At 36.6% G+C, this 13,433-nt stretch overlaps 1 protein-coding gene across 3 annotated transcripts in view; it reads right to left on the reverse strand.

The window, feature by feature from the left end:
• Positions 1 to 13,433, reverse strand: part of LOC131663375 (matrix metalloproteinase-14) — an 860,133-nt gene that overhangs the window by 501,510 nt on the left and 345,190 nt on the right. For all 3 annotated transcript variants that reach the window (XM_058933752.1, XM_058933771.1, XM_058933761.1), the window contains one exon: positions 1,736 to 1,843. In XM_058933752.1, the coding sequence (XP_058789735.1) occupies positions 1,736 to 1,843 (108 nt within the window). The remainder of the gene's footprint in view (positions 1 to 1,735; positions 1,844 to 13,433) is intronic.

Raw genomic sequence — 13,433 nt, forward strand, 5'->3', positions numbered from 1 at the left:
CAAGGCAATTGAGGGAGAAAAGAAAGGATAGGTCATAAATAAATTATACAATGACAGAAATCATATTAAACTTAACCCATTATTATTAATAATTATTCGCATTAAACATACGCGCGCATAACATAATCTAAATTATCGACCAACTAACTACAAATAGAACAGTAAACTACTTAAGATAATTACAGATAAATATTTCGCATTTCGTCCTAATACCTATTCGCATACTTAACCTATTACAAACTTACTTAAAAATTATGCGAACCAATACCGGATAAATTGCCCGGCACATGGGCGCCTGGACAATTCGCCGGTCGCGACTTACACTACCATAAATTAAACTTAAGCGCGAACCTTTAGATAGTCGGCACGTGAATGCCTGGCTATCTTATTCAACGCGCACCGATCGTCGCATCACCAGAGACAGTGAGTATAGAGAGAAAGAAGAAAAGAAGGCTTAACCTTTATTCACTACTCCTCGCAACGTCGAGAATTTCGAGCGATGTGCTGCTGCAGGAAGTACCGGTCGTCGCTGCTGGTGAGATCGTTGCTAGCTGCTGGTTACTGTCGCTGACCAAGTATCTGCAGGCGACGTTGATTCTCCTTGCAGGTGGGGCTGGCTGTAGTCGCAGATAAGTTGTTGCCGGTGGGGTTGGCTTTCCTTTCAGCTATCCCAAACTGCACTCTCTGCACTCTAGCAGGACTAGGCTTGGACTCTCGCACGCACTTATTCTCGCGCTCGTTTCGCAGCCGCTCAGCGGCGCTCGCTCCTCTCCCTACCTTGACCTATTAGTTAGGCGGCACGCGACGCACCGCTTATCGGTCACGCGTCGCGCGCCTGCCTATCCCTGCATGGGCCTAGTACTCTCTCTCTCTCTCTCTCTTTTTTTCACTCTCTCCGCGCTCCTCAACTTTTTCCTGCGCCCAACTGCGCTGGCCCGTCCTTGGCGCTGAAACAAAAAGACCAAGTGTTAGGCGCATACTTTAATGCGCCTTACGTTGGCCAACACGCCTTGCCGAGTGGAGGAGGGAGAAACGCAGACGGGAGACTGGCACACGGCCTGCTCTCGTCACAAAATAAATTAATAAAACAATTAATTGACTGAGCTAGTAATTTTCAAAATAGGAACGGACATGTTGGGCAATCGAACCCGCATTCTCTGGGTCCACATGCCAGCGCTCTACCATTTGAGCCACTACGAGGCATAACTTGTACAGTTCCCAGTGCGTATACATGCTAGCTATGTATTTGGTATAGGGCCTAAGTGTGGGCTCTCTCTCTCTCTCTTTCGTTCTGATTCTAAATGAATTGGGAGCGTGCTCTCCGCTCGAAAAAATAAGAAATCTTTTGGAAGGAAGTTTATGTAGTACACCTGGTTAAATGGAAAATATATATCATAACGAAAATGTAGTAAAAATGTAATAACATATAAAAAGTTTTTCTAAAAACGAAATTTATAAAAAAAATTTTTCTCAGCGTGACTCGGGACCACTCTCTCTTTCTCTCTTTCTCATAGCATGCCAGGACTCTATCTGGAAAATCATATGAAAGGGTAAGGTTTGGTCCCCTGCAACTTTTAAAGAGGTCATTTTTTGATAACGTTTGTTTTTACTAGGTTATGCGCGTATTAAGTTAAGTTATTAATAATGAAAATTTAAAAGAGTTTTAGGAAAGAAATGGAAAAGATAAAATTAAAAGATATAAAATGTCTTCAAAATTAAGAAATATAAAACGTACCTTGAAGCGCATAACGCTTGGAACGATTTTCGTAGATCCTGCTAATTTTATCTTTTACCCCACATCTTGGCAAAGACATTAAAAAAACAGTTTCGTGATCTAATACGCCTGGAATGATTATGAATTATTAATATTTGATATTTAAAATTTATATATAAATATAAAATTTGTATTTCTATACAGAATTGTGAAAAAAAATGTATTACTTTTATTTTATAAATTTAAATCTAACATGTTTCTGTTGTGACAGGGCTATAGCAAGTTCGCTGACCCTGTGTGCGGCACTCTACTCGCAGGAATTGGCGAGCGAGCGCGTATGATGACAAGTCATGCATGCTGATGTCATTGCAGGGTCGGAAGAGGGGCGAGTAGTGACAGGCAGAGTGACGTTGCAAGCGAGAGCGAAAGAGAGAGAGATAACGACAAAGAAGTTTGGTCTAGAAAGAGTGGGGAGAGGAGCGATGCACGTGACGACCAAAAGAAAGAATAATAAATTATCGGCGTGATGGGTGTCACGTTTGCTCACTCCAGACAACAAGCGCAACCGTGAAACAACTTCAGAGCAATGTCTGACGATGTTTAAGCGCAATCAGAAGGAGTTTCTGCGTCGTTTTGTGACAGTCGACGAAACATGGATCCACTGGTATAAACCAGAGACCAAGGGAAAGTCGAAACAGTGGACTTTACCCGGCGAAAGTGCTCCGAAGAAGGCGAAGACTGCCCTATCGGCCGGAAAGGTGATGGCCACCGTTTTCTGGGATTCATAACGTGTGATCTACATCGACTACCTGGAGAGGAGCAAAACGGTCACAGGGCTGTACTATGCCGAATTATTGGGCCGATTCGACGTCGGATTGCAGAAAAAATGGCCCCATTTGGCGGAGAAAAAAGTGCTCTTCCACCATGACAACGCACCGACTCACACCTCCGCCGTCGCCATGGCCAAATTGGTCGAATTAGGCTACGAACTGCTGCCCCATCCACCGTATTCTCCAGATCTGTCCCCGTGTGACTTCTTTTTGTTTCCAAACTTGAAAAAGTCACTCGTCGGGTAGAAATTTGAGTCGAATGAGGAGGTAATCGCTGCCACGGAAGCCTACTTTTCAGATCTCGAGGAAACGTATTTTTCAGACGGGTTAAAGAAGTCGGAGCATAGCTAGGCCAAGTGTATCGAACTAAAAGGAGACGATGTTGAAAAATAAAACGCCACTTTTCCAAAATTTTCGTTTTTCTATTATAGGCTAAGTACTTATCGGACCACCCTTGTATGTGTGTGTATGTAGATGTGTCTACGAGTCTTGTGACTCTGTCTTCTGTTTCCGTCTGTACTTAGGGTCTTTTAATTTCATCTTATTGTTTTTCTTTTTCTATCTCCTCTTCGTTTCTTTTTCTTTTCCATTGTAATCGTAGCTCCATCATCCACGCTATCTATTCTTTGCTTCCTATTATTATTTTTTCCAATTCTTCCCCTTTCTTTTTGCTTTTTTCACATTTTTCTACTATGTACTTCCAATTTTCTTCTTCATACACATTCTGCATCTCTTATTTTCTTCTTTTTCCCAATACCTGCTTTCTCTCGTTTCATTACCTAACCTAAACCTTTCCCTAATTTGTAGGCCTTTTATTCTTCCCTCTTCTTGAATTCTTTTCATCTATACTTTTTCATTTCTTCTTTCAGTTCTTTCCACTCCTTTATGTATCTTGACTTCTCTAGCTTTTCTTCTAGTTCTTTTTCTTCTTTTTTCTTTAGCTCTTTTCTTATTTCTTCCAAAAACTCTTCTCTCATTTCGTCTCCCTCTTCCCTCTCTCTATATATTTTACTTTTTTCTAGCCTTTTCCCTTTCTCCTCTTTCTTACCCTTTTTATCTTTTTCATTTCTTTCCCTTTTCTTTATTTCTCTCTATGCTTCTTTTTTCATTGAGCCATCTCTTTTTTCTGTTATTTTGTTTTCATACCTCATAGCCCTTTCTAATGCTGTTTTTTTTCATTTTTTGTCTTCCTGTTTCCTATCGTATTAAGTAACTTGGCGTGTTTCTATCTCATCCCAATACCTACTCTATTTATTTTAATTGTAATCTGTAACGTCGGTTGACGAAACAATTCTCAGGCGCACTTTTTTTGGTCTATCCTTACGGAAAATAACCGGGACGTGCGTCACCACTATCACGGGAAATTCTTTTTTCGGCGACGGAGGATCGAAGCTTTACTATACCACACGCTAGGCAATATAGCAATGCTTCGCGTTATTTTACCACACTCTTGGCAATAAAATAACGTAAAGGGGGGTCCTATCTAATATGCACTCGACCACACGCTTGGCAATCGAGTTTAATTATCTAAAATGACAAACCGTACGCGAAACTAAAATAGGAAAGAATACGGAGAGTAAGGAATGTAGAAAGAAGTTAGAATAAAAGAAATTTTATTTGATTTTCCTTACTCACTTTTATCTTAGTTTCCCACACATACACTGGAAAGAATAACTGGGACTAACTAAACTGGACGAACTTGAAAAATAGCTAGCGAATTTGAAATAGTTGCACGAACTAAATTAGAAAAATAACTGCCTAATTTTCTTGAAAAGCTCTCTTTTATACTTTTCGCAAGAGACTCCCACTCGAAAATCTTTGTCATTTTTGGGCAGGAAGATCTCAAATTTTCTCTTAATTGGTTGGAAAATTTGGGGAGTGTCTCAAGCGTAAGCAAAATTCGAACCCTAATTGACCGGGGACGGCGTGTGCGGGAGTGGCCTCATTTAAGTGCTTTGGGCCTTCTTCACATAGATTGTCCTCTATGTGGCCCATTCTCGCTTACAGCGAATGCCTCCAGACCTATATGTCATCGATTTTCATGAAACTTAGTAGGATGATTGTTTATATGAAGAGCAATATCCGTACAAATTTTTAGGTCAATATATTAATTATTTAAAAAGTTATTAACAATTAAAAAATTTCAACGAATTTTTTTTTTTCTATTCATATCTCGCTAACCGCAAAAGCTATCGACACGATTGTTTTTTTAAAATACGCACAAAACTACATACTTTTAAGATAATAATATAGAAAACCATTTTTTTCATTTTTTCAAATGTTATTAACTTTTGAATATAAAAAGTAAATTTTTTTCTATGGCGGTAGTCTTGGATTTCAAAAATTCTTTTTCCATTGTATTCCTTGGCCCTTTTTCTATGAAAAACTGTTTTAACATTTTTGTAATTGGCACTTCCAGCCTCGTAATAAACAATAAACTAGTGACGGCGCCGACGCGCCGTTCGGACGGCCGCAGACGCTCGAGCGGCACACTAACCGATTGTAGCTTTCTTGTTGTATTTGTATTTTTTTTTTACTACAATTTGGTCTTTATTACCTCTATTTTATTATACTATTGTTAATCTAATATCAAATAAATTCAGCTTTTGTATTAGTGATACAAATCTATAATAATTAGGGGCCCTAAGACGCGCCGCTTGGACAGCTTATTGGCGTCAGGCTTAAGCACCTGGCAATTAGCTGATGCCGCACTAATGATAGTTCTAATTTATGGCCTCATAGATAGTGTAGGTGAGAGTGACAATATTTATTATTAAGAAAACTTGTAGGTGTGTGGTAGGCTGGCCGAAATATAAGTCTCTGAGGTTCGTCCTCCAAATTTAGTTTTCTCGTGAACGTTCACGTAGAGGGTTGTGTCTGCCATTCCAGTGAAGTTTTGTGCTTTCAAAATGGTAAGAAAGAGCCCCATAAGCATTAAATATTGCAAAAATATTTTTGATAAACATGAAAAAGCCCGTAGAGGGAATTTCAAAAAATTGTCAGATGGGATCTATGCTGCCTTTTCTTCATTTTTGCAAAGTGGTGAATTTTTGTGTGAAAGTTGCCGAGTAGTATGTTATCGGATCATGAAAGAACGAAAAAATCTGATCAATAATAATCAGACTTCACGTTCGATAGAAGATTATGTGAGAAATATACAGCAAGAAAAGCAGAGCAAAATTGAATCAGAAATTAATAGATCTGTTTCTCCAGTAGGCCAGGAAGGTGAGCCGATGGAGATAGACTCGTGCGATTCGGAATCATTTCAAAATCCATTCATTGATACTGATGGCACTAGAGACGAAGATTTTAGTTTAAGTTTGTGTCAGCAACAAAATGAAGTGCTTGAAACAGTGAATAAATTGTGCAAACAATTGAACATAAATATTATAAGCACAGCCGATAAGAAAAATTCTGAAGTTATACAGAAAAAGCTACATACAGTCACATTAAGTCTCAGTAAGTTATTCCTCAAAGACTCCAAAAATGCCATTACAGATAATCAAAGTGATTTTGAAACAAAATTTACGCAGGATTTAAAATTAAAGTACCATAAAGCTGAAAATTATTCAGAAAAAATTAACATTTTGTTATTCGCACCTTCTACTTGGAATCTATCTGAAATGCAGAAAAAAATAGGTTGTACAATGTATGCTGCTCGTGAGTCAAAAAAAATTCGTGAAACTGAAACTATATTTTATCAGCCCGTGCAACGCAATAGGTCATCAGCTCTAATAGATGTTTAAATCAAGATGGTAATAGATTTTTTCTTTAATTTTGAAATAAGTAGAGAATGTCCTGGTATGAGGGATACCAAAACTGTAAAACTAGGACAGTCATCAGAAAAGCTCCAAAAACGTTTACTGCTACACAGTATGAAAGAAATTTTTGCTCTTTTTACTGAGGAACACGGTAAGTTCCTTGGGTTTTCTACATTTTGTCGATATCGCCCTACGCAATGTATTTTAGTAGACGAATCAAAACGTTTTCATAATGTTTGTGTTTGCATCAGTCATCAAAATATTAAACTGCTACTAGAACCTATACTTAAAATATGTAGAAAATTCAAATTGCAAGACCACATTCCTTTCAATTATCGACAAATTTTAGATGAAGCATTATATTCAGAGACAACGGAAGCATGTCACTGTGATGAATGTTTTGACTGTCTTGGTGTAAATAATATACTAAGTAAGATCCTCGATGTACTTCAATCACATTCAATAGAGACACTTGAATTTAAGCAATGGGCTACTACTGACAATAGATGTCAATTAATTGATGTGCAGTATACAAAAAAATGAATTCATTCAACATTTCCGACAAAAATTTATGAAAGAGTTTAGACTGCATAATTATATCGCTAAAAGTCAGGGTGACTTTGTAAGAAAAACAATAGAAAATTTGAGTGAAGATGAAATAGTTGTGATGTCAGACTTTGCAGAAAATTATATTTGCACCCATAAAGATGAAGTCCAAGCTGCTCACTGGCGTTACACTCAAGTAACGGTACATCCATTTTTTATTTATAGAAAAGTAAATGGTAAGGTAGAGAAGGAATCATTTGTGATAATTTCCGAAAACTTTCAACACAACGTACAAGCAGTGTCGTTGTTTCAAGAAAAACTTATTAATTATATCAAAAGTAAGAACTACAATGTACACAAAATTTTTTATGTGTCTGATGGAGCTGCGAGTCAGTACAAGAAACGATACAATTTTTTTAATTTAGCCCATCATCATCAAAAGTATTGTATCCATGCAGAGTGGCACTTTTTTGCAAGTTACCACGGAAAAAGTCCGTGTGATGGAGTGGGCGGAACTGTGAAAAGATTAGCCCGCCGAGCTAGTTTAAGAGGCAAATATATAAGCAATACTGTAGTATTGTACGAGTGGGTAGTGTCAGCATTACCGAATATGACTTTTGCGTATTGTACAAACGAAGAGCACGCAAAAATAACAGAAGAACTAAAACTAGATTTCGCAAAAGCTAAGACTATTAGTGGAACACAAATGTCTCTTGCTTTTATTCCGCTTAATGAAAAACAGATAAAAATTAAGAAAGTATCATATTCTAATGAATTTATTGTACAGAACGTGTTGTAGTTATTTAATTATAATTCCATTGTTATATCTATAATAAACGCCGCTCGAGCGTCTGCGGCCGTCCGAACGGCGCGTCGGCGCCGTCACTAGTTTATTGTTTATTACGAGGCTGGAAGTGTCGATTACAAAAATGTTAAAACAGTTTTTCATAGAAAAAGGGCCAAGGAATACAATGGAAAAAGAATTTTTGAAATCCAAGACTACCGTCATCGAAAAAAATTTACTTTTTATATTCAAATGTTAATAACATTTGAAAAAATAAAAAAAATGGTTTTCTATATTATTATCTTAAAAGTATGTAGTTTTGTGCGTATTTTAAAAAAACATTCGTGTCGATAGCTTTTGCGGTTAGCGAGATATGAATAGAATAAAAAAATTCGTTGAAATTTTTTAATTGTTAATAACTTTTTAAATAATCAATATATTGACCTAAAAATTTGTATGGATATTGTTCTTCATATAAGCAATCATCCAAGTTTCATGAAAATCGATGACATATAGGTCTGGAGGCATTCGCCGTAAGCGAGAATGGGCCATGTACTATTTTGACCTTTAATTATTTAAACTAATTTTATTTAAATTCAATTGTGTGTGTGGTAATCTAATTTTACAAAAATATCTCTTAATTTATAATAAAACTAAAGTACAGAACAAAAGTTAAGAATTATATTTATCTGAAAACAACCAAGATATTAATAGTTTTAACTATTAATTAATTAGAATGCCTTAGGAGATGCTGAAAAATCAGAGTTAATTATAATAAATATAGTCATTAACTTTCGTTCAAGCCATTCTTAAATTTTCTAAAGCAAAGTTGAGCGCATTCAATAATTAAACATACGAAATTCGTAAAAAGAAAATCTTAATAAATACGGAAAGATAATGAATTATTCCCATATTTATATTTAGGTATAAAATTAAAACATATCCGAGCAACAAACGATAACCATTAATTAAAATAGTCCTTGTTGATTACTCGAATGTTACTTACAATAGATAAATTTCGCAAATTTTTTAGAGACTTGCAAGCAAATGCGCTTCCTTCAATGTAAAAGTAATTAGTAATATTGAGAATAAATTATTTAAGATAAAATAATAGTACTATCGGAAGGATGCACATGTGCGCTGCAGATCTCTACTTTCTAAAGATCCTCGCAATCTGGCTACTCCGGATGACGAGATCGTAAAATCGCTCTGATTGTCTCCAACATCCGAAAATTGCCAGATGTGCGAGCCGAAAACTGCCGTTCACAGGAAAAATTGTCTTTATTTAGCTGTACGCAGTTTTTCATCTTAATTTACGAGCTAAGTGTGTGGTCGGTATTTTTTTGTCTTATTTTTTTTTTTTTGAGCCGCCGTTACATCCCCACACTTAAACGGTTGCTTAAGGAGTGAAGCGAGGAAAAGCAATTGAAACTTAAGATGTGGTTCTAAGGATTTTGTCATACAGAATTATAGACGTGAAGAGAACGAAATTAAAGATATACAGGGTGTCCCATTTTAAAAGAACCACCCCGAAAATTTCGACGGTTGGCGTTGTACAAAAAAATTGTTCAGACAATAGTTGTTTGGGACAATGGGGGCACCCGTTCTGTGAAATCCAATTTGACCTTAAGATTCATTTTCAAGGTCATTTGAAGGTCAAACTCATTTTTTGAATAGGAAACCATATTTTTGATTCCGGATTCGGAAAGAGCGGAAAATTCTACGTTCAGATAACGTATTATGTGTGGGGTGCGGTTCACCCCCCGCCCCGCCTAAGGTCATGTAGGGGTCAAATTTATGATTTTCTTCATCTATGCACAGGGATGATCGGGCAAGAGAAAGGTTAATTGTAATAACCCAATAACACGATAACCCACATAACCCAATAATCCAATAACCCGATAACCCCAATAATTCAATAACCCCAATATCCCAAAAAAATTTTAGGGTCAAACAATAGTGACCTCGAGCTTAAACTTCAGGTTGATTTTCAAAGTCGACTTCATGTATTCAAAGCCTAATATTAAGCCTGTATTAACCTCACCCTTGCCCCGGTGGGATGTGGGGGGGGGGGGGGGGTGAACCGCTTCCCCAACATAATACTTTATCTAAACGTAGAATTTCCCGCTCTTTTCGAATCCGGGAAAAAAAATGGGGGTCCTTATTCAAAATATCTCTTGATTATTGGATTATAACCCCAATATCCCAAAAAAATTTTAGGGTCAAACAATAGTGACCTCGAGCTTAAACTTCAGGTTGATTTTCAAAGTCGACTTCATGTATTCAAAGCCTAATATTAAGCCTGTATTAACCTCACCCTTGCCCCGGTGGGATGTGGGGGGGGGGGGGGGTGAACCGCTTCCCCAACATAATACTTTATCTAAACGTAGAATTTCCCGCTCTTTTCGAATCCGGGAAAAAAAATGGGGGTCCTTATTCAAAATATCTCTTGATTATTGGATTATTGGGGTTATTGGGGTTATCGAGTTATTGGGTTATTACAATTAACCTTACCCTTGCCCGATCATCCCTGTGCATAGATGAAGAAAATCATAAATTTGACCCCTACATGACCTTAGGCGGTGGGGGGGGGGTTAACCGCACCCCACACATAATACGTTATCTAAACGTAGAATTTTCCGCTCTTTCCGAATCTGGGATCAAAAATATTTGACCTTTAAATGATCTTGAAAATAAATCTTAAGGTCAAATCGGATATCACAGAAAGTTTTCCCCCATTGTCCCAAACAACTGTTGTCTGAACAATTTTTTTGTACAACGCCAACCGTCGAAAATTTTGGGGTGGTTCCTTTAAAATGGGACTCCCTGTATATATGTAATAAAAAAAAGATCTCTTGGCTTCAACATGAAAGAAACCCAAATGATGGCTTGAGAGAAGTAGATTGAGTTGGTGAAGTAGGATTATTTTGCTTATTCTTAGTTGCTTCATTTTCTGTAGGATGCAAAAATGGATATAAATAATATTGGTCACTAACTTGTCCGTCACATTTTCATTCAAGAGTCCTTCAATTATTCATTCAGATCCTTAACAGCATGTTCACGAATTACTCGAACTACGTCATTCACTCTTGTGGGTCGTTCCATAGGAAACATGATACGGTTTATCAAATCTTGTAGGTCTTTTTCTTTTTTTTGTATATTCCACTTGTAGCAAATGCGGGGATATTCTGGTATTTCCACGTTAATCCAGAAAAAAGTTTGAGAGTGGTAGGTGCTTTAGCCTCTACTGCTCTAGGTAAAAACTTATACCAATGTTCATTAAAATAAAAAAATATGGGTAGCAAAACGTTGCAATCAACTATTGTTCCATGTGCTTTCAAAATGTGAGTTTTCGGAGATAAAAATTTTGTATGATTGTTATGAATCACTTTCAGTTCAGCACAACACTCTTCACTTTGCGGGACTTTCACATCAACAGGTATGCATTTAACTATATGTACTACTTCACCTGGCGTCACGGCCATATATCCAGGTCTCTTCATGAGATTATAAGCAAATTGATCAGGAGATTGCGTGGCAATAGCAAGTGCATTTTTCAAAATATCTCTTTCTTGACTACAACGTTGTACAACAACATCCCTATACAAATTTGTTATTCGTAACTTAATATAACGCTCCACAAATACAAACTTTGATATTATATAAGCAAATATATCTAAATTACTTAAAGAAATTTTCTTACTGGGAAATAACATATCGTTCTTAACCTTATGTAGGAACAATTTTGGATGTTCGGTATCACTAATCTCATAACCGCATGTATATCTCTTAGACTTAGTTATTAATGCAAAAGTGATATCTTGCGTAGTTAAAGAGAACAGAGATTGTCCAGTTTCACTTGTAACTTCATTAGCTACACCGTTATATAACACATTATATCGATTAATGGAACAAAGATCGCGTGGTGTCTTTTCCCAAAATGTATATCCTCCTTCCGAATCGATACATTGTTCATTCCCAAATTTATATCTAACACCGCTACGCAAAATTATTTGATCGTTATTTAAATCAACGGAAGCGGTATATTCTTGGATAGTTATTTTGATCTTGGCTTGGACTAACACGCTTCTCCAAGTTCCGTAAACATCGGAGTAACTACCGGAGGTACACTTCCCATCTTGATTTACAGTGCCGACAAGTATTGCTGGTCTAATCGTAGTTTGATTAATCTTTATGTCACGAAATATATGTACATTATCGAAATACAAAATACCGCTTTTATATAAATCGTAACAATTTTGTCGGCTTACATCCATTACAATGTGAGTATTCGATCGCACCATTTCCTATAATCGAATTGTGTGAGTTCATTCCACAATAATAAACCGTTCTATCTATTTAAATTTTACATTGAATTACGTGTGTGTCTTCGAAGTTGTTTAATTGTAACAATTGAATATGTTGTCTCGTTATGTTAATATTAGTGGAAGGCACTTCACACTCTTCTACATCTAATAAGGATACAGCTGTTATGTTAAGTGATCTTCCTCCACAGTCGTATCCTATAATGGCCGTTACTGGAATAGTTATTGTAAGGGATAGCAGTAAGAAAAAGAATGAATGCATCATTTTGTCTGTAATCAGAAAAATATTTTATTATATGTTCCTTCTTTTTATTATTCACGTTTTATCAATATGCGAAACCCGAAGTCTATTCGCGTGTACAACTTTACTACCTTTTTTCATTTCTATTTTAACATTATTTCTCGGTAATATGGCTATAATTTTAAAAAGACCCGAATAATGATCACCAAATTTCCCGGGCTTGGGTCCAGGTTTCAAAAATACATAATCACCTAACTTAAAATTAACTGGATTTATATGTTTATCATAATATTTCTTTGATTTGAATTTGGAAGCGACTAAGTTCTCGTATGCCAATTTTTGAATTCCTGTGAGTCGCGTTACTAAGTCAGTTATATATCCCTTATAAGTCGGTAACATGTCGGCTTCACGTAAGGGGTTACTAGATGGCAATCGGGCTAATCGACCGAAAACAACTTCGAATGGGGTATGTTTAGTGCTTTCTTGAACGCAGGTGTTATAGTTTAACATGGCTAAGTCGAGCCATTCGTCCCAATTATTGTCTATTTCTGTGTATTGCTTTAAGTACTCAGCAAGAGTGTGATGTGATCTCTCTAAAGAACTATTAGACTGCGGTCAAAAGGCAGTGATCCTCAATTTCTTTATCTTGAAACGTTTAGCAATTCTGGTCATCAGTGAACTCAAGAAGTTCTTTCCTTGATCTGTAAGTACGGCTTTGGGACAACCGAAGACGCAAATGAATTTTTTAATAAAGGCATCAGCTATAGTGGATGATAGTGTATCTGCTAACGGGGCAGCTAGACAAAACTTGCTTAACTGATCTTGTAGAGTTAAGACGTACTCGTATCCTTTAGGGGTTTTCTTGAGTGGACCTACAATGTCCATAGCTATCTTATCAAATGTAGTTACGGAGGTATCAGTGATTATCATTGGTTGTTTCGTTTGTAGGCGAGTGAGTTTCTTTAGCTGACACTCTAGACACTGCTGTATTCGTCGTTGAATATCATCTTTCAGATTTTCCCAGTAATAGTTTTGTCTAATCCGGTGAAAAGTTTTGGAAACGTCGCGATGTCCTCCAATAGGAGATTTATGAAGCTCGTAAAATATTGTATCACGTTGCTCCAAAGGTACATATCTTAAAGTATATTTACAAATTATTACTTTAATACTAAAATTCTTAAATATTTTATTAATTATATATTTTATTTCTATCCACTCTAAATTTTCTATAC

This window comes from Phymastichus coffea, unplaced genomic scaffold (assembly GCF_024137745.1).
Source record: "Phymastichus coffea isolate CEN01 unplaced genomic scaffold, Cenicafe_Pcof_1.1 PCOF00002, whole genome shotgun sequence".
Lineage (NCBI taxonomy): Eukaryota > Metazoa > Arthropoda > Insecta > Hymenoptera > Eulophidae > Phymastichus > Phymastichus coffea.